A 26,693-nucleotide genomic window follows, 5' to 3' on the forward strand; every position below is an offset into this window, starting at 1 on the left:
CGGTAACATTAATGTAAACTCTGTAGGCTACTGGCAAAGAGCAAGAGGTTACCCAGCACAAGTCCTGCTGTAGAGTGGATAAGCAAGAACACAACTGTCTAAAATAATTCCCCACAACACCTGTAATTTCTAGCAATAGAAAAAGATAAAAGGCTCAACTTCTACTTAGTAAGAAAGGGGGGGGGGAGAAAGAAAGAAAAACTTTGAAGCATTTCCCCACAATTTTAATTATCACAAATGTGTAGTTTTAATTGGATTCAGACTTAAATAATAATAAATAGGAGGGAGAAATAATGCAAGGCTTTGAAAAAAAAACCATGAGTTTTAAATCACCTCATGAGAGCAAATAAAAAAACCCCACAGGAATAATTGTTCACAACCATTAAACCAAACCCTTCATACTAATCTTAAACATAGCAGTGAATTGTAAAAACCTGCATTTACTGGTTAACTAGTCAGTTATGTTAAAGTGTTTCCACTTTGGCTGTTTCAATTTTAGCACCAAAATTAGCCCAAAAAAAGAGGTACTGGTACATCTTTGATGTTTTTCAATGAATTGTTTACATATAATACTTTTATATCATAATTATACACACATACTGTACATTCACACATCCACACAAACAGGAGGCATATCCAAATGTATATATTGTGTGTTTCAGAATGTTTACCAAAGAACTTGGAGCAATGGAAATAAAGCAGAAGGGAATAATATTTTACATAGTAGGCAACTTTAATGCTGTAGTGCACTTATAAAAAAAAAGTCCAACTCTCCCTCCCAGCTCAGCAGCTTGTTTTTTTTTTAATATCATGATTCAGAAGATGCAGAAGTTATTGCCCTAGATATTATTCTATACATTTCCATTGGTGTTCTCCCAAAAAAAAAAAAAACCCACTTGAAATTGCTACTTTAAATTTACAAACTCGATTGCTCTTCTCTCATTACAGCTTTAATTCATTGGCAATTTTGGAAGCAATGTTTTTAAAAGCTATGGATGTTCCCGATATCCGTTTAAAGCGAACTCCGTTCAGGGACAGTCTTGGCAGCTTACACACCTCCATCTCCCACTGCACGAGGTTTTCTGCGTGGCCATCCCCGTGGACGCAGAAAAGCAAGAAACGCTCCCTCTGTTCATAGTCACAGTTATTGGCATCCAGGACTTTGCGAATTTCCCTCATCATGTCATTAGGATCCATAGAACTGGTGGTTTTCATGCTCCAGGTAAAACGCAGGGAACGGGGCTTCGCTTCCTTGTTGTCGTCCTTCTGATCACCAGCCACGTTACGGCTGAAAGGAAATGGTCCAGGTTTTAGTACTCATCAGCTACTCAATTTCCTTAGCAGTTGTTATGTTAGTAACAGCCGCCATTTTCTGCAGCATGCATTATTAAGCATGTTATTTTAGCAACTGCTACAAAACCCCACTGTGAGTAAAGAGCTGATCTGCTGGGCATTATTTGAAAAGCAAACGCTAAACAGAGGTTACATGCAAACACGCATAGCTGACCCAAACAATCTGATTTCCCATGGAAAAAAGCCGCTGAGTGTGTGTGTGTGTGTGTGTATGGGGGGGGGAGTCAAGCAGCAGCATGCGTTTGTGTGGGGGGGCGATCACAAACTTTCCCAGCCTGTTTGGTTCAAAACCATCCTTCCAAAGTGCTTCTCCAGCTTCCACTTCCTACACAGGGTACCAAGGGTACCCTGTTTGCCGTTGCAAAGACATACAGAATTTTGAAGATGTGTAATAAGCAGACCCTAGAGCCTGCTGGCCTTCAGCAAGGTTGCTATCATCATGTACGTTCTAATCTTGCCCTGGGGCTTGTGCTAAGAGAAAGGTCACTTAGGGCGCCTGTCTCATCCTTCAAATGCAGAAACTGAATGCAGCGCTTGAGAATTTTGGGTGCAGAATCCCACAGATCCTATACAATGAACAACATTTTTCCAACAGAGAGTGCAGTAAACTTTATCAACTCAGTGCCTGTCTTTTGTATGTATTTATTGCACAGATATCCCAACCTTTCATAGTGGCTTATACAGGGACCCCAAGAGGTCTCAAGCGATGACCAGACCCAGGCAGTCTTCAGCAAGGTTTCTCGGTCTTACAAGCTCACACTGGGAAGCTGCAGCAGGAAGGTCCCCAAGGACATCCTTCTTTAACATTGTAAAACCGCACAGTCAAAGCCTATGACTTGGACAGGCCTTCCTACTTTCCCACAAATAGAAAGCAGCTAATTTTTTTTTTTTTACTTTTTGTATCAGGTGCTAATGCTCTGGGGAATAGCAGCCACGCGAGTTTAGCTGCAAGGGGATGCAAGACTTAAAATCACCGTTTCGTCTAGGCACTGTTGATCAAAGTTTAGATTGACACTGGAAGGTATTAGTGACAAAATATTTTCCACTACAGTTGTTAGAGCTAAAGCATACAAACACAATGGCTGCAGTCCAGAGAGTGAGGCAAATGCAACCATTTCTGTAGCCACAAGTGGCTTGCAGTTCTCTGGATTGTCGTCTCTCTGTATCAGAACACGCTCATACTGAGCATGAGAAACAAGAGATTCTCATATTTCTGTCTTACTACTTTCTATGTCCCCACCCTTTTGGGAAAAGCTAAGAGAAAATTTTTAAAAAGTACAGAAACGTCTAGAATTTCATTTCACTCTTCTGTGAATTATCAGCCCTGATTAACAGGCTCTCTCTGGGCATGAACTCTTTAGGAAAACAGGTATCCTGGAGTTGAACTTTGTGCATGAAGCCAGTCAGTGCACAACTTGCCGCCGTTCCACAGACAATTACTGTGAAAGAGGCATCCACGGGAGTGGCACTTCATTCAGCCTTTGAGAACGTGACCCCAGCTTAACTCATCCCACTGAAGAAAATGTATCAATGAAATCCTAGAACGTCTGTTAAAAAAGGAGCTCCCCATTTAAAACCAAGGCCTTCTTACAGACATTTCTGTGATTAACTTACAGTGGCACTAAACTGGGTTCTGTGCTACAATGCTGGTGGCAAATTGTACTCAGTTGTGTCATCTCCCTAGAATCCAGACTGGGGAGTCCAGCTGTGTACACCAATATCCATTTGGTAATGGATTAGACACTTTTTCAGCAACAACCTCCGGCTGAGGCGGGGAAATCTACTTTTCAAGCAGCTTTGTAACCTGCCAGCTTTCTTGGCTGCAGTTTAATAGTCAATGCAGCTCTAAGGGTTATAAGGCTTTTTCTGGGGAAGGTATATGTTCAAGAAATCCGAGTTGTGCATTGTAAGTGATTTAATCACAGCTCTGTAAATAGGAAGCCTTCTTGGTTTTGCACATTTGTTACACGTCAACGGGTACCGCCACCAGTGTTCTATTACCTATGCCATATGAAAAGAGCAGAGAAGAGAGTTCAAACTCACCTAAGGGAACATTTTAAGCAAAAAAAGAAACCAGTTGCCCTCACCTTGAGCCCTCATATCTCCCGTTCCTCTCATATTCAGTCGGGAGCCTCAATGAAAAGAATGCCGAAGCACAAAGGAAGCGGGAAAAAGAAGACAAATCTTACACTAGCAGGAATAAAGATGGCAGAACACTTGCAAGCGACATCTCACAATTGTAATAAGAGCCTGAGTTTAAGCATACAAATGGATCAGTCAGCTTAGAATACTAAACATGCCTTTGCACAAATGAAATATATTTGGAAACTACAAATGCTTGGCCTCTGGAGCTATCTAGTTATACACATGATAGTAGTTTGATGTGAGGATTCTAGTAACAATCCCCATTCACCAGAAAGACTGAAGCTGTTAGGCAGGAAGGAAAATTAAAGTGCTAGAAATTCAGTTTACTTTATGATAAACTCTTTTAAAAGTCCGACATTATGGGTTTTTTAGCATCTCCCAGTCTTTCACCTTTCCTTTGATATATAAATGAACTAACTCCATGATCAACTGATAACTGCTACCTACTTAGGCTCCGGTTAGGTTTTGTCACAGTATGCCTCTATCCACTTAGCACCCTCTGTTTTCCCTTAGCATATAAATCTTTGGAAAGAAACAAATGGTGCAAAGATAGACATTTTAAAACTACGGAGGGAGAAATGGTAAACAAGAACTTGAGGACAGATTTAGAATGTCCACTCTTCACTTGCTCCCACAATGAACAGTAAAGCATTTCAATTATTATCAAGGTGCCATTATTTTTAACTTCTTCTGCCTAGAGATAAACTATTAGTAGCCAACAGAAACCCTTTCTCAAAATGGCTAAGTCAGCAGAATCTCACAAAACTGAAAACACTTTGGGAAGGAAAAGGCATGTCCAGTTTCAATCTGGACACTCAATTTCAATGTGATCCTAACAGCCTTTGGGAGAACTTGTGCTGATGTGGAATTTTGTCTGAGCTCAGAATACAGAGCTGACATTATGCACAATTTTCAGTACAGAAACACACAAATTGTGTACAAATCATACAAACGGCAATGCACTTGCTACAGTCTAGTTCAGTCATTCTTAACAGGGGAAGATCTAGAGAAACGAGAGTCATCTGGGATTTTAGGCAGCCTCCTTCTCCCCACTTGCAGTAACTTCTAACAGCCAATGTAGGGAAGTTATTTACACAGCACACTACACACCCCGAGGATAAAATCCCCAATCCTTCCCCCTCAAAGCATCACACCCCGAACATTTCTTGCATTAAGAAATTAAGCGACGGCCATCAGGCACAAGAACCTCACTAAACGTATGCCTGAAGTGTACTGTATGCATATGCCATAAACATACCAAAATAAATAAAGCGGTCCTACTTGATGTGCTGTTTTTACATCCTAATTTTCAACTTGTGCCTGTGGGGGGGGGGGCATTGAAATGATAATACAGTGTGCTTGGTGGGCAACAGAGGATTAAAGGTCTGGTCTAGTTACTCCACGGCCTCACACAAAGCTGCACACCACTTCTGTCTATACGCTTCCAATCTATTCAGCACAGAGTACAGAAAGGTGGTCAGTTTCTCCAAGAGCTTTTCAGCACTATTGGATTCAGCTTATAATCTTCAATAAATGTAAGGTCATATGTTGCAGAGCAAGGAAATTTGACCCCACCACTTAGCAGAGTGATTCACTGACTACTTAACATTGAAGCATCAGCTCATTATACTCAACGGAGTCTAACAGCACAGAGTGAGCTTGACCACACAATGGAACTGCCTCATACCGAGTCCATACTTGGGTCTATCAAGGTAAGTGCCGTCTACACGGACGGGCAGCAGCTCTCCAGAGTCTCAGATAGAATTTCCAGATTCTTTTCTAACTGGAGATGCTGGGAACTGAATGGAAAACTTCTGCATTTAAAGCAGTGATGATTCGAACCTGGGCTTTCCAGGTCACAGTCTGACATTCTGGCCACTACACTATCCCGGCTCTCCACTGAGCCACAGCCCCGCCTCTTCCTCCTTGAATTTTGCATTCTTTCAGAAAAATGAGGATATTGTGGGAAACAGTTGAGAAGATAAATTATAAATAGTAGATCTTACCCCCAAGTCGGCTGTTTGTTTTAAAACCTTTTAATGGAATCTGTAGATGATCACCATGTGAAATATGTATTTATGACATTTCAGAAATATATTAACAGATCTCAAAGCACTAAAGAGAGGATCTGGCATAATACGTTTTATAACATTATTGTAGGATAGTGACTTTGAATATTGAAGCACACGTTAGCTTGAGAGAGTTTTAGCTCAGCACAATGGTGCTCCAAGATATAAAAGTTGCTCTGCAGATGCATTTTGCAACATTATTAAAACTATTGCCAGCCAAGGGATTCAAATGACTGAACAATACAAAGCTGAGAAGACCTAAGAAGTGCTGGGACAAAATACTGCACACTAGAGTAAAGAATACTGTCAATTTTGTGTATTCATTACAAGAAACTAAATACCATAAGGATGGAGTGGAAAATGCATCTAAGCCACTGTGGGTGATAACCTGAGATGTGTCAGCTTAATGGAGATCTGCCGTCGCATGGTGGTTAAGTGGTTGGGTTACAAGTCAGCGCTCTGCTGATTTGAATCCCACTACTGCCATGAACTCAGCAGGTGGCCTTGGCTAAGCCACTCCTCTTAGCTGAGCTCCTCAGCTATATTGTAAGGATAATTATAACACTGTCTATGTTCACTGCTCTGAGTGGGAACTAATCTGGTTGGAAGAGAAGTATATAAGCATATTATTATTATTAGTTATTAAACTACATAAACAATCACAGCATCTAGGGCTGATAATTTGGAGGCATCTTATCTGGGACTCAAGATAAAACAGGAATTTACCACATTATATTTTTGTATTTCTGAGTAGTGACCACATCTCTTAGTAAACTGTTGCTATGTGCAAATTGGAGAAGCATGCAATTTAAGAAGCCCAGCTGTTAAATTCAAAATGTGGCCAATCAACAGATCAGTTTTACAAGAAGCCACAGCCAGGGTTCTCCATTCTCAAGTCTGGAATTTTCTCTTGACTTGCTATAGTAACCATACTGCATTTTTTACTTTGAGAATCAATGCTATAAGGTATGACACATTCCAAAGATCATATTCTTTTATCACCTGCAAAATGACTGTTCCCCAATTTGTTAAAACCAATATTCCATGCAGGAGAACACAATCTTTCACCATTCTTATACAGCATTTAAAGTTATCTGTTACTCAAACTCCCTTTGGATGATTTCTCACGCACCCTAAAATGTACTAGAATCAATGAATTTGTAGCATTTAAACAGAAGAAGTGATCTAAATGCATTTCCGTCTAAGAGCAGCTTTGGATATGATGATGATGTGGAAGGCAAGGCATGTTTTCCTGTGCTGCCCACTCCCATACATATATGACACTTCGGAGGCTGCTTTCAAATACACAGACATCGCTGCATCCCCTGGCCTGTTGGGAACACAACTGGGCTCATCATCTCAACTAAGAACCCCACGAGGTTCCAGAGTGCCATGAACCTGACATGTGGGAACTACCTTATTTAATGAAGGAATCTCTAAATGCATATAGTGATACCCAAACAAAGTTAATAACTTGCCCAGAGATAGTAAAGTACGGAAAGGTCTATCGATAGCTATCTGCCACAATGACTAAACAAAGGGCTGGATCTTACAGAAAATGTCTGCTAACAGAAGAAAGGCATTATTTGCTCATTCCTCCCACCTGCTGGTGGGGGGGGTCCCTTGGACCCCCAGGGGTTGCTTTTCTGGGGCCATTTTGGGTTACAACAGGATGAGGATGTGAAGGAAGTTCCACTCCACTGATTGGAATCCCTTTCATCTGCAGGGAGCTACTCCATGGTTCAGTAGAAGAAACCTGAATACCAGTGCCACATCCTAAAAAGTGGGAGGCCTTAGCTTCTGTACCTTGCATGTAGGCCTGCCAGGGGCATTTGGCTGCTGGACAAGGTGGACCACTGGTCTGATGCAGTAGGCCTAATCTTACGTTCTCACTCTGCCCTTCATCGAAATGACTGGGGAAGCTCTTAATATTACATAACCTTCATACGTGCTTCAGAACATTACAAAATGTTATTGGACTGGGGGAAGTGAAAACAGTGGTTGGACCCAACAAAGTGCAAATAGGAGAAAAAATCTAAGTGCAGTTGTGCTTTCATAGAAGGGATAGCACACAATCTGGTGCAATATCATGGCTCCCATCCTTGTTCGCTCATGTACACAATTACGTACACAAACACACAATCTTGTGCAACAATCTCCTCCTTCTTCCATACTGTACTACTACTAGCTTCAGTTCTTGAAACCCTAGGATCGGTTGCACAATATCTAAGTCTGACTTAGCTCAAGCGGTTACAATGGTCTTTTTTCGTTACATTTATCTTGTGCAAGAACTCTAGTACAAGCAAGTATTTTGTGCTAGATTCAACACAAAAACCCAAGTTAGAATGTTTTGGGACCAAGCAAAGGTGCATCACACCTCAGTCCTATTTTGTGAAAACCCTGTGACAAAACTCCAAATCCTCTGGCATTACTTATGCTATGCATAAAAAGCAGCATGCATCAAATCTTGCAAACCCCCCCCCCCCCAAACTACATAAAATCTGGGGGAAACTCTACTTTCCTGAAGTGCAAGAAGCTATGAATTTACATGACAAAAGCCATGCAGTGTGTGTGTGTAATGCCAGCTTTTCTGGGTGGCTTGCAGTCTACTCATTTCTTGCCCTTCAAGAGCGACTAAACTGTTTGAACATCTGACACAGCTAGAGTTCCAGCAGGCTGTTCTCAAAGAGGCAAAATAACTAACTACTTTTACTGTTTTAGATCTACCAAGCTGTGGAGGTCTCCTCTCCTACAACTGTCATTTTAAAAATATTATTTGCACCCTCTCAAACAGCAGAGACAATTTGTATCTACTGAATGAAAAGATTCTTCACAAATTCAGTTATAAAAAGATTTGAAGACGTATCAACATTTCTGGGGTAACCACCTGTATTTTTTTTTAAAACCTAAACTGCAGAGCTAGGTTCCAAATATATTATGTCCAAGGGAAAACAAATTAAACTCTGGAACTAAAATTAAGATTAATCAAATAAGTCCAACGTTACTTACCTCTGAGTTATACTTTTCATCAATTACTACATCATTCTTCAACCATAAGCATGCTAATTGTATTAGTATAAAGAACAAAATTATTTTGGGCACTATCAAAGTAAGTAGAGCGCTCAAGGCATGCTTTGCATCTCATTATTCAGGTGCCAGAGATCCTTAAGGATTATCATTAGTTAATGAATTTCTTTTCATATCTTGGGTACATGAAGAGTATTTAGTTCTCAGCAGAAAGTTTAGTTTGTTTTTTTTTCTTGAAAGGAAAACCAAAAAGGCTAGAAAAGCCAAATTCAAGGTTAATTGCGAGAGCTGGTTCTTAAAAAAATAAGTAAAATCCTACCTTTTGATAAACCTGAATGACATGTTTCTAAAAGAAATTAAGCCAAAATAATAATTAACAAAATGTGTTGGTATGAAGTAAACTGAAAATCTATTCAAAAAGTGAAATACACAATTATAAGAGACTGATGAGCAACAGGAAACAAGTGTTTCAAAATTCACTCTGGGAAATAAAGAATGGTTATTGGAATGGATGGGTTACGTTTAGAGAAACTTAATATCCTTACTCCTTCCGGAGACAGAGACCTTCCCCTTGTGTGTGAGAGGAAGGCTGTTGGTAGAGGAAGCCCTCATTCTGCTGCTTCTTTCTAAACTATATATATAGCTTTAGCATTTAAGCACAAACACTTAAGAAGTAGTTGGAGTCCACTGTTCTCCTCATCCAATGGAAACAGTCCCTCCTTTTGTGGAAGACTCCATATTTCGCTGAAGGGAATCACTGGATCCAATCCAAGGTTAAGAAGAAATTGAACACTTCTTCCAAGAACAGGAGTTGAAGCTCATAGCTCCCTGCAGTTCTCTGTAACCCTTTCCTAAAAACCTGCTCCTTCCAGTGCTTCATCTCCCAGGAATAAACTCGAAAATATTTTGAGTCAACCACACATCTTACAATTTGAGAAAATTGTGTGATTTATTCTGAGAACAAAGTAGTTGCAATCTGGATTGGAGAAAGAAACAATCCAGTGCTTTGGCTTACTGTTTACACAGCCCTAATCACTTGTGACTAGACATGGGCACAAACAGCATTACAAACGGAAAAAACCCACGAACAGGCCTCTCGGCTGCTCGCAAACAGGCTGTTTGTGATGTGCCATTCCAGCCGAACAGACGGTCGGCGCAAGCCTCGTTCGTTGCGCTCGGCCGCCATTTGGGAAGCTAGACACTCAGGCGCCTTCAATCAATTGCCTCAGCAACGGAGGCCTGAACTCTGTCTGCACTCCCTCTGTCGCCCCGGACACCCCAATCAAAGCCCAACTTAGCTTGATGGGCAGGTCTTCCTTCCAAGTGTGGAGCTGCAAATTGGTTACAATTGGTAACGTGGGAGCAGACACCAGGGGGGAGGGAGGAGGGGGGGGCGTTCTGTGGCCATGGGAACTCCAATCTCATCCCTGCAAACCCTGTTAGGCAGTTCTGACTGTCGACCACAGGCCTCCTACATTTCTCAATGAATCTTCAGCTTATAAAAGGGCACTGCGCTCCCAGTTCTGGTTTCACTTTCAGCAAGCAGTGGAGTGGGACAGAGCTCTTAATAGCCTTTTGGGAGAGAGAGAGAGGGAGAGTGCATTGGAGTTGGGCTTTTTTCTGTGTGTGGTGGGTGGGATAGAGAGCTATCCCCTCTGGTTCCAGGGCTGCTGCCAGGCCCTGGGGCCAAGCTCAGTGGGCACTTTGGCTGAGGGCTCACCCTGATTATTAGTGCCTGATCTCGTCAGGTCTCTGGGAGTGTTGGGCTAGGGCTCTACCCCCTCCCTCTGGGAATGTATAACTCCGAGATCCATACTGCAATCTTGACCAAACTTGGGTGGTGGCTGGAGAAGAGCCTGCTGCACATTCCCTGTGAATATGGGCTCTCTAAGTGCTAAGGGGGCCGCTCTGGCACTGAAGAACACCGTGCCAGTTTGGGTTTTTTCCCCCAGTCATACCCATGTCTACTTGTGACCCCTTGGAACAACAGAGCTCCCTCCTCAAATCAAGCTTCTGGCATTTAGGGAAACCTCTGACTAAGCTAACCCTACAGACTTGTCTACAAGCCTCTGGAGTCTTGGTCAGGCAGAGCTGGCCTCCTGCCTGCCGCTCGGAAACACATGAGGCTTCAACGCAAGCTCCCCTCTTAGTCATCATATGGCAAAGAGAGGATGCTGAACTTGCAAATGGTGCGGAGTATGAATGAAAATGAGCATTATGCAGTTATATTAAATACAAAAATGGCATAACTGAAAAAGGATAACCAGAAGGGCTCAGTAAAATATAGCAGGAAGAAAGCTGCTGTAGAAAGACGACGTTTTGAGTTTTTCAGAGGGGCATTTTTCAGGGCACACAATGTCACAATGGACACTGGAAAAATTCAAATTGATATTGTCTACTCTGACAGCTGTTCTCCATAGGTCACTATCATTTTCCAGGACTGCTATCTGAGACCCTTTTTCAGTTGCAGGGACTGAACCAGGAACACGGTGTGGTGCAAACCACGAGCTCCACCACTAACTGCCCCCTCTTCATGTAATCAGGCGCTGGGCATATGGATTTTTTAAAAAAAACATGGGCCTCTTTGAATACGTAGCTCCTGGTCACAAAAACTATTCTAAGCCGTAGGTAGCATCCATGAAACTATATTGCTGAGATACGGCAGAGGGCAGAGTTGTAACTTCTTAAGTAAAAGCCCAGAGACAAGACATAAATATGATCAAGTTGAAAGTATGTTGGATATTTCTCAACTCCTCTTTTTGAAAGCATCACTCAGCAATGCACACTGTCTTTCTGCACCTGTCTCTCTATGAAGACTTGAATTCTGACAAAATGTGCATAGTTTGTGCCTCATGCTCACTACTGAGATGCTACCCTGGTGGAAAAGCAGCTGTTTTGGTGGAACATCTCCTAATCTCTTGGCCTACTCTATGAACATGAGAAGCTACTGATAGGATAATCCTTAAGATTCCAAAAATTTTATATACTGTAAACACTACTTTACTTTAGTGGGTATTATATGTGCAAGTAGGTGTGAGAAAAGGACTGCTTTGCCATGAGGCTGAAATAGGCTTTTGCTAATAAGAATTCCTTTTAGATTAATCTCAGTAGATTTAAAAGAAAATTTTGTTAGGGTTCAGTATCGATGGTATTTAATGGGCATACAGAATACACTTGATATATGAAGTGTTGGAGCTTCCACACAAATAGAGTAGATTTTAAACATATCTTCTGGACATGTCCTAAAATTCAAGCTTTTGGGGGCTGTTATTTTGGACTAAGAATCTATAATTACAAGCTACAAACAGCCAACAAATCGTGCAGAAATAGTATTATGCTATCTGAAAAATGAATTACCTGTCATAAATTTGGAAACAGTTATAATATGTCGACTGCAGCAAAAATTTGTAAGGCAATACATTTGAAAAATGAATAGAAAATCTGGAAGATGGGTTTAATGATCAACATACTATGTATGTGGTCTAATAATGTCTAATTTGGAGGTGAACAAATTCTATGAATAGTGGTTTTTATCTTTAACATGTTGGAATTCCAAATTCCAAGATGGAATCCGCTCGTATATATTTTCTAAAATGCTATAACTGATATATCATCAGTTAATAATTTGTTAAATTATTTTGTTGCTTGCTGTTAACTATTTTAAAGAATTCTAACTAAAAATAGTACTGGTTGGTTATACTGTTCAAGATTATGGCAAATCACTGCTGAATGCCAAATTCCTCAATATTTCTAGTATTTCTAAGACAGGCCAATTTAACTTGGACTTTGCAACCCAATCCCATTAATGAAACAGTCTTGTAGATTAACTGTGCAAACTATCTTCTTTACATTATTGGAGCTCAATCCCCAATTCCTTTGAAAGGAATATTCAGAGGAAAAAAGGAAGGCGAAATGTTGTATGTTTTGTCCTACCATACCTCAAACAGGTTTTTAACATCTTAATTTTTAGCATAACTAGATGATCTACTTGGCTATTAAGAACCCCCATGCTGAGCAACTTTCTTATGCAATTGCTATTTTTAAAAGAGATACATACCTTCTTGTCAGCTTTGAAGTTAATTTACTGAATAGGTTAGTGGAGCCCCTACTTCGTGTCTGTGAAAGCGGTGTTGCTTCATGGGACAGACTGGGCGATGCAGGTGGTCCATTGTACGTGGCAGTACGCCGTTCTCTAAGCTGACCATGGAAAGTGCTACGACTTGCAGTTCCTCTTGGGAAACGGATCCGATCTGGTGTTGTTGCACTACTGATGCTGTGAGTTGAAGCAACCGGGGTTCTTTGATCAGGAACAGTGCTAAAATAAGGAGGGAAAAAATTCATCTGCTTTTGCAATAATGAAAATCCTTGTAAGCTTAACAGTGCAAGTTTACAAAGAGAAGGATGTAAGTTCTACAATACAGAACAAAATACTTCCTACAAATTATCATTTAGACAGTAACTGCAGAACATGAAATATTTTTAATAAACAATAGAAACAGACTAAAACTCTGCATAGGTAAGGACTCAGTTTGTAAAGAAACCATAAGGCTAATGCAAGAAAGGAGGACCAAATGAAGCTTTTTTTGAGAAAGTCCAATGTAAGAATTTTCATTCCCTTCTCTCTCCACCTTCAGATACACTTAGACTATCTATACAATGGAAAAATCACTACATTTCATCAATTCCACAGTTATATAATTACAATATTGAAACAGGGACATTGCAGAACATTCAAGATGTTCCCCAAGAAGGGATCACACCACAGACAACCTTGACCACAAGACAAATGGGAATGATGAGAATTCAGCTGGGGAGGGGGACACTCCACAGATATAGTTTTCTAGCACAGTCTATTGCTAAAAGTTCCACAGCACAACAGCAGTGGACACGTTAGTTTCACAGTAATTTCAGAATTTCTTACACAGACCTGAAGTTATCTGTGTCATTGTTTACTGCAGGCAACATCATCTTCGCATGCACAGAGGCTGACATGGACATCGACTTCTGATGTCTCAGCCGAACACTGGTGGAGGATGTGGTGCATACTGTAGTAGCAGGGCTAGCTGCATAAGCGAACATTTCTGTCAGGCTGCGAGGGGGTTTGGGTTCAGGCAAAGGCAGAAAGAATAGCATGATCGACCAACAAACAACCATGCAAGCTACGTGTAGGAAAAAGCAAGCATCTTTCTTTGCACAAATGTTTTCTATTTTGGTTAAATGCTCATAGCTGCAATCAAACCCACAAGGGGTGAAGGAGATAACACTGCTAGGGATAGTTATCTCCTTGCTGGTCACAAACATATGAAGCTGCCTTGTAACAAGTTAAACTGTTGGCCCACTAGCCTGGTACTCTGACAGGCAGTAGAACTCAGGTAGAGAGCTTTGCAATATCAACTACTCTAGAACCTTTTAATGAGAGGGGCCAGAAATAGAATCTGCCTGAGAACTTGTGGGTATGTAGCTGCGAAGCAGTGGGGAAAGGGCATTCTCCCCCTTGGATCAGCAGCTTGCCAAGCCACTGATGGAAGCCAGCTGGAAACTATGCAGTGGCACAGGAAGGAGCATTTTAAACCCCCGGGATCAGCTGTTTTGCAGGGAAATTCCCACCAAGCAGCTGATCCAAGCCCACTGGGGTTTAAATGCCCCTTTCCATGCCGCTATGCAGCGGTACGGAAAGGGGCATTTAAACCCCGGGATCAGCTGTTTGGCAGGGAAATCCCTGCCAAGCAGCTGTCAGCAGGGGTTTAAATACCCCTTTCCAGGGCCAGGTAAGTGGGGGGGGGGGGCTGGAAGCTTCCCTCCTCACTTCAGTATGCTCCGAAACTTTACAGAGCATACCGAAGTGATTTAAATACCCAAATCTGAAGTGGCTTGCCGCTTAGGTTTTCAGGTGTTTACGAAGCTTTTTCACGCTTTGGGTAAATCAAAGCGGGGAACTTGAATTTTTTTCTGGTGCACACCCCTAGTTCAGACCATGGAAGACCGCTATATAAGACTATGCTTCGAGCCTGCACTAGCCCACTCCTATTATTATTAGATATTTATATTATTAGATATTTATATTGTTTTTCTTCCCAACAGCACCCAAAGTGACTTAAAAACATCATTCTTCTGCTCTCCTTTTTGTGCTCACTAGAACCAGCCTGTGAGCAAGACTAGACTGAGAAAGAGTAACTGACCTGTGGTCACCCAGTGAGCTTTGGTGGCAGAGTGAGGATTCAAGCCTGGGTCTCCCGGTTCCTGGTCCGGCACTCTAGCCACTACACCATGCTGCCTGCTCTCCTTCTCACAGCCTGTTTACTTTGGTCCCATGTTCCACCACTCCCTTCTTCTGTTACTACTCATTACCAGTTATGAGGGACATGCTGTGGTTTGGGAATATGGCAGCGCTGTTTAGTTCGGCCACCCTGCTAAGTGATATCAGCCTCTATAGTGTTACTAAAGCACAAACATCTTAAAGGGACTGGACACAGCAACAATTTTAATAGTTTAAGCTCTGCAACACAGAGAACAACACATACCAATATCCTGATGGTAATTAGGAGTGCGCGTTAAAAAAAAAATTGGTAATTCAGGTCTGGACTTCAGCAATAAAAATTAATCCAGTATTCCTAAAATTTGGATCAGATTCGTTGATCCTGATTCAATCCTGGATTTAACAGGCCATTATTCCCAATGGGGGAAAATGTCCGAGAGGCGCGCGCGCGGGGGGGGGGGGGGGGCATTGTAAAGCAAACACCACCAAATTTGCAGGGAAACTACTACTGATTGTCCACTAAAGACCCCCCCCCCAAATTTCAGGACCCTAGGGTCCAATTCTATGAGTCTCTGAACAAACAGCCCACAGCCACTCCACTATTTCCTATGAAGGAAACATTTCCAAGGCTTTTAAACTCCACGGCTTGTTCCCTCTCCCCCATCATGGGATTCTCTGGTTTGACATTAACTCCCTCACCAGCTTAACCAACAACACCCAACAGAACCAAAACAGCAGCAAGAGGACCAATGTCAAATCAGTGAATCCCAAGAATCCCTTTACTGGAGGGGGGGGGAGCATGTCAAGCTGAAGGGTTTAAAGGCAGCCAGCAGTGGCTTGAAGGGCTCTTCTGGAGCTCAGATGAGGGGAGGGGCAGAATTGGATGGGAATCCACTCTGCCTGCTGCCCTCCCCCAGCCTCTGTGCTACTCTCCAGCAGTGGTATGGAACTTGAGTCTGAGGTGCTCAGCTCTGCTGTAGCTGACTGCAGCAGGCGCCTACAGACAGTTAATTTAGCCCAGCAGAATCTGGTTGCCTGGATTGGATCCAGAGTTCATCCTAGGGAACCAGCCTAACTGGATTATACTGGATTGGCATAAATCTGTCTTTTTTTGCTGGACTGGGGCACACACCCCTAATGGTAAGATGACAGTCTAGGCCCGTATTCTGGATTAGGGAAGGGGAAGACAAGATGACTGTTTGGCTAAAACTACCCACTGAATCTGGGCAAAGATCTGAAACAAGGACTCATCATAGGTTCTTATCACATTCTTACCTAATGTAGTATACCAGAATTTGCTTTTTATGGTCAATAAGTAATTAGCGCACAGAGTAAGATTACTCCCTTGATTACTCCACAGTATCAGTGCTCAAATTAGCTAAGGACTGCACAAATCAAACTTTTTATTGGGGTCCCCAGCTTCATATGCAACAAACTCTTCCTATAATACCAACTGAAGTGGCTTTTCACAAATACCAAGCATGGTTACTATCAGTATTAATTAGGAACCCCCTTTTCTCCATTTCCTTACTTGTATGAACCATCTACAATAAATAAGAACAATTTAGAGAAAGGGTCTTTCATGCACACTCTTGAAGTTAAAACTACTTTTCCAAAAGAATGTTAACTCCAAATCTCCTGTAGATTAGGACTACAAATTTTGTGAAGCCTGACTAAGCCAGTCCAAACAAAAACTAGTCACATTCTGTCCTCCCCCTCTCCTCACTTTAAACAACTACAGGTGAGACACTCTCTGGGGCCAGATTTCCAGCATCTTTACAAAAGAAGGCTCACAACTACTAAAATTCTGAAATCAAGAAGTCTTTTCTGAGTCACAGACTACAGAACATGCTAGAGGTGTATGTTTTCCTTTCCCCCCTTATTAGCCGGAAGGATTCAAGGGCAATACAACCTTTAGCATAGTATAAGCCGCTGGCCACTTTGATTCATTTCTGCCAGCCCTTCCTTTGTGAGAGGCCTGGTAGGAGAGGCTCTGTGACGGTTACTCAGGTGAAGAAACAAGTAATTCTTCTTTCTTCTTTAATGGGTCTACTGTATTATTTTGCTGCTGGACAGCAAAAAATCCTCACTGCTCCAAAATGAACTCGCCCACCCCAACAAAAACATCTAGAGGAAAAGAACAGCAAGATACTGAATTGTAACCAGGCACCAGCCAGGAAATAAACTGACTTCCAAGGGTGAGCATTATCAGTTTTATGCAGATTAATTATTTGGGAAGAACAGGCTTACCATTTCTACATGATGTTTGTTTTATGGAGCACTCTTTACTGTAATATACACACTATACAAAATGCAAGACAAGACACCTGTCTCAGTGAAATTAAAGAAGGCAAACCTCTATAGAAAACCTCTGCATTCTTATTTAATTTTTTCAAAAATGGAAAACCTCTGCATTCTATAGGAATATAATAAACAACACTGTATGGACTGATAGACACAGACACACAATTTCCAAGTGTATTTTCTTCAGGTTTGTATGTAAACAAAGCTTAGTTGCATTTTATACCACATCTACTTGAAAGCTGAACACCAAAAAAGTTAAGGAAAATAAATGCTAAAGAAATGGCTAAGAATTAAGATCCCTTCATCTCATCTTGCGCAGCTGAAGTACACTTAATTATCAATCGCAATTATTTCAAAACACGCTATCAGTATAATCAAACTAATATTCCACAAATTTTAGCAGGAGAACATTAAGCAAATGTTAGAAGTCTCTCAACTTTGGATGGATTTTATTTAGGGGTGCCAAGTTAGGATTTACTAAAGAAAAGTAACTGAAAAACAAATGTTGCAGCTGATTTCTGATACACCACAGCTTGTACTCATGCTTACTACCTTCTGAGGAGGGAAAATGTACAGCCATACAATGTTATACTGACACCGAGAAGAACATAACTGTTCCTTTTCTACCTGCTCTCCTTGCCGTTTTGAATGACCGAATGCCTGTCTGCAGTGGTTCGTTCACTACAAACGTATGTGTTTCGCCGGGTCATGGCTCCAGGTGCAGTGTTGTTCTGTAAAAAAAAGAAAAAGAAAAAAGTATTTATTAATTTTCTAGAGGAAGGGATGCTCAAGTTCTTACTGGAAAACAAACAGAAGAGTCTGTATATACTGAATACAGACCATCCTAACTATAAAGAAAGTAGAAAAATCTATTGTTTTTACTAGAACAAGCACTCATAACCACAAGGTCACTCAAAAACCAGATTTTGTTCAGGGAAGAAGCCCAAAGAAAGTTAAAGAGTTACTCTGCTTCTGTCTTTCCAGAGAAAGAGTGTGGAGACATGCCCAAGCCGTTGATCTGTTTCCCAAGAACGACTGAAGAGCTAGTGGATAACAGAATGATTTTAAAAATGCTATAGATGAAGCACTCTTTACTCAAGTGTGTAAGTCAAGACAAACATGCACTAAGCAGAGCTTCACAGGAAACTAGGAATGCTGAGAAGCCCCACATTCTATCCTTCCGAATCCTGAATAGTGCAGCAAGTCAGAAGTAGGATATAATCCCAACGAGGACTAGAATAGCACCAAGCAATTCCACCACCACCACCATCATCATCATCATCTTTTATTTATTTATTATTTATGTCATTTATATTCTGCCTTTCTCACCGAGAGACTCAAGGTGGATTACATCGTGTGAGATTAGTTACAGTCAATTTCAAGGACATTTCCATAAACTATGCCATAGGGTAAATAAACACAAGTTTACAAAGACATGGCATTTAGCAGGAATCCAATACAGAGTTGAAGAAATGCTGGAACAGAACATAAGCAATTCTGGGGCTGACATTAGACAACATGAAATGCAGGAAGCTCATAGGAGCACATATTTAAAACAACAGATAGTATGTAAGGCTACAGCGTTAAACTTTATGGACCTATTAGTGAAGCATCTGAGACCCCCTTCCTTGCCCTCCCCTCAGTTTCAGGGAACAACACAAGGAGAGGTCCCCAAGTCAAGCAATCCACTGGTGAAGAAATTTTTTTAGGGATAGTTCTGCACTGAAATCTAAAAAAGTCATCTGATAAACATCCATGGGGTGGTCAACAACTGTAAACTAGACAACAGGCAGAGGGAAAGCATGCTCAACTAATCTGCTGGAGCTCTTTGAAGATTTACTGCCAGAACAGACGAGGGAATTGCAGCAGATATTTACCAAGGGTAGGGACACGCTGTCAACTGTAAAAGCGTGCACCAAATAAAGGGCAAGAAGATACTGGTACAAGGCAGACAGTGACAGAAACCAATACTAATATTTCAAGCTGGAAAGTAAGAAGTCCAGATGGGAAAAAGCCTTTTGTTGCTTGTACCAACGGCATTGAGAGCTTTCTCATTCACCAGCTCCATCTATCTTGAGAATTTTCAGATGGCTAAGAAAGTAGGTAGACTGAGAATTCTTTGTTGTGAGATGGTTTCCTAAGGGCCTTGCTTTTTGTGCTACTAACATTACCTAGTATAAGGAATTGGTGGCTGCAAGGGACAGGGCCTTTTCTGTGGTGACTTGGCTCTGGAGCAGCTTCCCCACAGTTATGTAGCTTGTGCCAGTTTATCTTTATTTTTTTCATTTACAGCACCACCATAATACTTTTTAATTTGCCCTTGATTTGGTCTCCTTAAAAAAAACAAATCAATCTAAATTGCTATGGCTTTCTAACACCTTACTAAATTGCTCTTTTTAATTTCCAACTGCTATTGAATGGATGTATGATGATCTCTTTTAGATTTTGCTGTTTTTAATTCTCTTCAGACTGCTATTGCTGCAATGAAACGATTCACTGTTTCTCTTGCTGCTGTTATTTATCAATTTCAATTTATGAAACTGGATCAACAATTAATTAGTCTTTTTGATATCCTACATGTTACCTGCATCAATGATATTAATTTTAATACTGGTCATTTTATAGTTTTAATGATTTATTTTAAACTGCCTTGAGAACCCTTATAGCTGAAAGAGTGGTCTAAACACAATCCAAGCAAGTAAACAGACACAAACAGGGCTGGCCTGCCTGAGCCTGCAATGGTTTCTCTGAGAATTACTCCCCCTACCCCTGAAACTATTGCTGGGGAGGGGCTGGGAAGAAGCCCCACACTGGAGATAACATCGCCATTTGAATGTGGAGTGTTTCTCCTAGTCTGTTTTTCTCCTCATGCTAAAGGGAAGTAGAGGAGACAGTGTGGGCAGAAGAACTCAGAAAAGGTATATAAATATTCTTACTGAGCGTATATGGATACTGTAACTTAAACTCTAAACGTGCACATGGGAACCTCTTGGAAACAGGGCGCAGTACTACATGGCAAGCTGTTGGAATGAAGCAGCTCCTGAGGCTGTTTACACAATTCTGACTAGGTCAGCATGATAATGACCTGGGTTTAATAACAGAAGCTCAGCACAGAGGGAAGGCAGCATGGTACAGCCGGATCTCGTCAGATCTTGGAAGCTAAGCATGGTCAATACTGGAACGGGTGACCACCAAGTAAGACTCTGCAGCGGAAGGCACTGGCAAACCACCTCTGCTTCTCACTTACCTTGAAAGCCTCTTGCTGAGGTCACTCATAGTCGATTGTGTGCACACATGCGCACACACACACACACACAAAGCAGAGACAAAATGGACATGGTGATGTTTGTACGTGAGTGTGTGTGTGAGGGGTGTCTTCAGACCGGAGGATGGTTTACAGCTTGTTCCACAAGGAGTTGCTCTCCAATTAAAAGGACAGCACCTGTAACATGGTAGTAATTCTAGATCTGGCTTTAGCTTTGGATACCCAAATGTTTTCCACAGATCAAAGCACTTTGGGCCAACATCAGTTTGTATACCATCTGCACTCCTTGGAAACAAATGACCCTGGAACAGTTATCCACATTCTGGATCCATCAAGGGCTGATTTACTTTAATGCATTCTTTCTGGGACTGCCTTTGATGACCATTCAGAAACTTCTGATTCAGACATATGCTACACTCAATATTTATCCTGTGCTGCAATGTGGGCACTGGCTTCTTTTTTGTTCTTTGTGCAATTTAAAGAGCTGGTTCTGACTGACAAAGCCCTAAATGACTCGGGGCCAGGATATCTAAAATCAGTGCTGCTTCCTGAGGTCTTCCCCCAAACTAAGGTGCCATGAGCAGTGGCTACGAATCACAGAGTTGGAAGGGGCCATACAGACCTTCTAGTCCAAACTGCTGCCTAATGCAGGATGAGCCTAAAGCATCTCTGACAAATATTCATCCAGCCTCTTCATGAAAACTGCCAGTAAAGGGGACTCACCACCTCCGTAGGCAGCTGATTCCACCTTTGAACTACTCTGACCGTGAAAAAGTTTTTCCACCTTTCTGCATGTAATTTAAGCCCATTGTTTCGGGTCCCATCCTCTGCTGCCAACTGGAACAGCTCCCTGCCCTCCTCCAAATGACAGCCTTTCAAATACTTAAAAGAGAGCAATCATGTCCCCCCTCAATCTCCTCTTCTCCAAACTAAACATTCCCAAGGCCCTCAGCCTTTCCTTGTAGGGCTCAGTCTCCAGACCTCTGATCATCCTCGTCGCTCTCTTCTGCACCCTCTCAATTTTGTCCAAATCCTTTTTGTAGTGAGGCCTCCAGAACTGCACACAGTACTCCAGGTGCGGCCTGACCAAGGCAGTATAGAGAGGGGCTATGACCTCCTGCGATTTCGACGCTATGGCCCCTTTGATACAACTGAGGATTGAATTGGCCTTTTTTGCCACTGCATCACACTGACTGCTCATATTTAGTTTACAGTCCACTCTTACCCCAAGATCTCTTTCACATACACTACTACCCAGAAGTGTATCCCCCATCCTGCATTTATGCTTTACATTTTTGTGGCCCAGATGTAATACAGTGCACTTATCTATGTTGAACTGTATCCTGTTCACAACTGCCCACTTCTCCAGAGTATTCAGGTCTTGTTGAATTTTAACTCTACTTGGGTGTTGGCCATTCCTCCCAATCTGGTATCATCAGCAAATTTAATGAGTAGCCCATTTACCTTTCAACCAGATCACTGATAAAAATATTGAAAAGTACCGGGCCCAAAACCAAGCCCTGTGGCACCCCACTGGACACCTCCCTCCAATCTGATGAAACGCCATTGACCTCTAACCAGTTCCCTATCCACCTATAGTCCAGTCCGCAGTCTTCCAGTTTACCCATTAGAATGTTATGGGGCACCTTATCAAAAGCTTTACTGAAATCACGTCGACAGAGTTCCCATGATCCAGTAAGCTCGTCACTCGATCAAAGAAGGAAACCAGGTTGGTCTGACAAGATCTGTTGGGGACAAAACCATGTTGACTTCCCCAGATCACTCTCATCAAACCTCTGATTTCACTGAAGTTGGCCGCACGAAAATCTAACCTACGAGTTTGGCTACGAACTTCCTTGGCTCTCCACAGCAACTGGAATTCAAGAAGGACATGGTCACTTCCCCCTAAGGTCCCCACCGCTATCACCCCATCTACCAATTCTTCCCTGTTGGTTAATATTAAGTCTAGTATGGCCAAGCCCCTTGTAGCTTCCTCTACCATTTGAAAAAGGAAGTTATCGGCCAGGCAGGTCAGGAAGTTGTGTGATTCTTGTCACTTTGCTGAGCTTGTCTCCCAGCACACATCAGGGAAGTTGAAGTCACCCATAATTATAAGGTTCTGACGTCTGGATATTCTACCAATCTGTTCAAGGAGGGCAGCATCCATTTCCTCTCCCTGGTCAGGTGGTCCGTAGCAGACTCCAACAACAATACCCTTTGTCCTTCCTCCCCTTATTTCCACCCATATACTTTCCACTGGGCTGTCAACCACATTCTCCAGAACTTCCTGACAATCAAGCCCTCTCCTCACATACAATGCCACTCCGCCTCCTCTTCTACCCTTCCGTTTTTTCTTGAACAACTCGTACCCATCCACTATCACATTCCAGTCATGGGAATCATCCCACCAAGTCTCAGTAATTCCTACTATATCGTAGCCCTCTGTTTGTAAGAGAAGCTCAAGCACTTCCTTCTTATTACCCACACCAGGCATTGGTATATAGGCACTTGTAGCCTTGTACCTTTGTTTGATCTGTCTTACCAAGGTGGGCCCCTGCTGTTATCACTTCTTCATTGAAATCCCCATGTTGATCGTCCCCTTCCCCTTGTGACATCAGTTTAAAGCTCTCCTGATGAAGCTTTCCAGGTTCTTTCCAAACAATCTCTACACGGTTTTCTCTATAGAATGTCCTATCCTGGAGATCTTTTGGCTCCTACATCAGCATCAGTCACAGATATTTTTATTCCAATGTGTCTTTGATATCTTTTCTATTGAGTGTTTTGACCTTTCCTTGTTTGGATTTGTGCAACCTGCTGATGAATTTTTTGCTTTAATTTAAAATTAACTATGGTTTTTATATTAGCCATAAGCTGCTTAGAGAAAAGGCTTCTGGAAAACAGGGTTATAAATAGTTTTAATAAACCAATCTTTCCACCTACAACAATACAAAGGAAATCAGCTCCAGTGTGATATTTCAGAAAGTCATACATGCTGCTGTGTGCACACTTGTATCAGGCCTTTAACTTGCGATCTATAGAACTTACAAACCCTACAACAGAAAAGGATTATTCCCTAAAATTCTGAAATTGCTTTCTGCTGTTATGTACACCACTCAACAGTCAACGTACAAACATTTGCAACGTGCTAGACTGAGGATAAAGACTTCACTATCAGTACATTTTTTCCTGTTTCTAAAAGCTCCAAATGTTACTACTTGAGCTTGGAACAACTTTGCTATACTAAAATCTACTATAATTTAAGAGCAGCTGTTGTAGTCTGCTAATAAGCTTTAAAATCAACTCCTCTGCCAATCCTCCCGCACAATTATGCAAAATTTGCACATCTGATTTCCATAAATTATAGTTATAATTAGGAGTGTGCACTTCGGGTATCCGATTCGGGGAAAATGCCCGAATTAGACCCGATCCATAAAGATTCAGGAGTTCCAAATCAAAGCTTCCCGAAGCATTTGGATTGCTTCGGGGCCTGGTGCTGACTTCAGTTAGCAGGCTGAAGTTTAAAGGGCCCTTTCCCTGCCACTTGCAAGCAGCAGGGCCCTTTAAACTTGGGATTCTGGTAATTCCGGATTCCCCCCCCCCCCCCGCTTCAGGTAAACTCAAAGCGGGAAGCCCAAATCTTTTGGGGGTGCACACTCCTAGTTATAATTCATATATAATTTGCAGATTTCTGACATCTAGGTAAGAACCAGCAAGGTAGAGAGTGTAAGGAGAACAGGAACAGATTAAGGGGGAAAGTGATGAAGCATTAATGCAGGTACAGATACTTGAGATTCTACCACTTGAGATTCTACTGCTGGAGCATAAACTGAACACACTGAGGCCAGAACATTTTGGGAATGACAGTTCCCTATTCTGCAACAGAACTTGTACCACACTCATGAAGTTCATACAGTGCTGAGAATAATCTCAGAACCTCTTGTTTTGTAGTAATATACCTCTATTGGCTTCAGAGGAAAAACAGAGCTCCAAATAACTGATTTCATAATTCCAGCGTCAAACTCTAGGTAGCACAAAATGATAGCTGGTGAATTCCATATACTTCAGGACATTCCTTTTAAAACATTTTTACCTACAAGATTTATATCCTGTCTTTCACCCCAATCTGGGACATCATGTCAGCTAACAACTAAAAACAGAGCCAAAGCGTACCGTAAGGTTAAAAACAAAACTAAAAGACACACTTTATTTTATTTACACACACAACAGAGAAACATCAATTAAAAACATAGGGCAGGAAGGAGGGATTAATGAGGAAATGCCAAATGAAACAAAACATATCTTCATCCACCGGTAGAAGACAGTGATAAGACAGACAAATATCCCTGAAGATGGGAGTTCCACAATATTGTTGCCACAACTGACAAGGCCATCTCTCAAATTACCATTTATCTAACCTCAGAAGGCTGGGGCATCCAAAGCAAGGTCTGAGAAGACAACCTTAGTGCTTGGGTAAGGTCTATATGGGAGCAGATGGTATGCCCAGAGAGCACAGGGCTTTAAAGATCAACACCCACACCTTGAATTAGGCCCCCAAACAAATTGGGAACCAGTGACAGGGACACCCTGGCTGGAGCGTTTTGTACCAATTGGAAGTTTCTGAACACTTTTCAAGGGCAGCCCTCACATACTGAGCATTGCAGTAATCTAATCTAGATGTTACCAGGCAGGCACCACAGTGGCCCGATTGTTTCTGTTCAGGAAAGGCTGCAGCTGGCCAAGCAAAAGCCCAGACAACATGATGTGAAATATTTTTGATTTAGAAACCGCAACAGGAACAATTCACACTGTCAGTCCTGGGAAGGAAGATGCATACGTACGTACGGCAGAAGAAAAAAGGGAGAGAAGCATTCAGTAAGTGGATCAAGGGGTCTTAAACTGTTGTCCTGAAATCATATTTGGAAACATGCCATAGTCAAACAGACAAATCTTTGGCATAATTGTGTCGATTCAAGCACCATTTGAAAGCCCAGGTTGGTGTCTCGCTTTTGTCTATCTGATACATTCAGGGTTGAAACCCACACATAAGTGTGGGAAGAGAATGTCAACATAAAGACACAATAGCTCCGGATCAGTAAGCATCCTCAACTACTTGAGCAATGCTTCAGAATGAACAGGAAAGCTGAAAGATGTTCCAAAGTCAAACAAATAAGGAAAGAAGCGTCTCTGAGCAAAACACAGTCAGTCAGCACTACATAAGAGATTCTTACTTAATGTCAAGCACACCAGCAAAAAAGCAAGCCAAGATGCTTAACAGACAAGAGAAATATCAAAGCCATCTGAGAACTTGGGAATTCTTTCATCTTCCTACTCAAGGATTTCTGAAAGGAAACAGGTTACTTTTCATTTGACTATGAAGACAGACAAGCAGATGTCAGAAAAAAGTAGATGAAGTGAAGAAAATAGTCAGGTTTACTCCCACTGGAATGTCTTATGCTTCACTGGAAGTGGCAATAATGAAAGGTTCTAGGAATTCCAACAGAGAGACCAAGAAAGGAAATCTATCAAGCCCAGAGTCTTGCACAGAGTTATTTTTTACTACAAGCGAGCAGGATACTGTAGTTACATAAACCTCTCTCTCCTACAGTGTTAACGTAAATGTAAGTCTTAACTTTTGCTTTGATGGCATTTTAAAATCTACTCTACTGTAAGGCCAGGGACTATAGGAGTGTGTTTTTTTTTTAAAAAAAAGAATTAATTGCGACTGGAAAGCTATTTCAAAAAACAGCATGATTCCTTAAACAAAGTCTTTGTGAAAGAAAAAGATTTAGGCATACAGTAGACGAGATTAGCACATGAAAACTGTAAGTAGAGGTAGTAATAAAAATACAGCTGTGACATATGCATTTTGATACCATAATGATGTACCAAAAATATTTATCTTTCTGACCGATAAAAAAAATGAAAACCAAATAATTACCTGGAAGATAACGAAATATATTTGTGAATTTTAATTCAAGGCTAGATTAACAGATGTCAAACTGAATTCAATACAGAATCAAATACTATCTTTATGACATCTTATTGAGCTCTGAGCATCACTCACTGAAACATACATACCAACACAAGCAAACAAGAGGCAGAAGGAATCAATTACAAGCAAAATCAGACAAATCTTGTCTAAATCATAGTTTTTCCTAGGTAAACCTCTTTTTATTTGAAAACTTATGGTGAAACTGCTGTACAAGCTACTGAACTGACAGTGCACCTCTGCTGAGGGGAACCAACAGGTTTAGACTGGAGTAACTTGGCACTG

General features: G+C 41.6%; 1 protein-coding gene across 6 annotated transcripts in view; it reads right to left on the reverse strand.

The window, feature by feature from the left end:
- Positions 1-219: 219 nt before the first annotated feature.
- Positions 220-26,693, reverse strand: part of MARK3 (microtubule affinity regulating kinase 3) — an 88,658-nt gene continuing 62,184 nt past the window's right edge. For 3 of the 6 annotated variants that reach the window (XM_054972938.1, XM_054972936.1, XM_054972941.1), the window contains 5 exons: positions 17,782-17,885; positions 12,652-12,909; positions 8,914-8,940; positions 3,441-3,485; positions 220-1,288 (listed from right to left, as the gene is read on the reverse strand). In XM_054972938.1, coding sequence (XP_054828913.1) covers positions 943-1,288; positions 3,441-3,485; positions 8,914-8,940; positions 12,652-12,909; positions 17,782-17,885 — 780 coding nt within the window. In that variant the 3' untranslated portion in view covers positions 220-942. The remainder of the gene's footprint in view (positions 1,289-3,440; positions 3,486-8,913; positions 8,941-12,651; positions 12,910-17,781; positions 17,886-26,693) is intronic. The other 3 variants (XM_054972939.1, XM_054972937.1, XM_054972940.1) reach the window with 3 other exon arrangements.

The sequence above is a fragment of the Eublepharis macularius genome, chromosome 2 (genome assembly GCF_028583425.1).
Source record: "Eublepharis macularius isolate TG4126 chromosome 2, MPM_Emac_v1.0, whole genome shotgun sequence".
NCBI classification, from domain to species: Eukaryota; Metazoa; Chordata; class Lepidosauria; order Squamata; family Eublepharidae; genus Eublepharis; species Eublepharis macularius.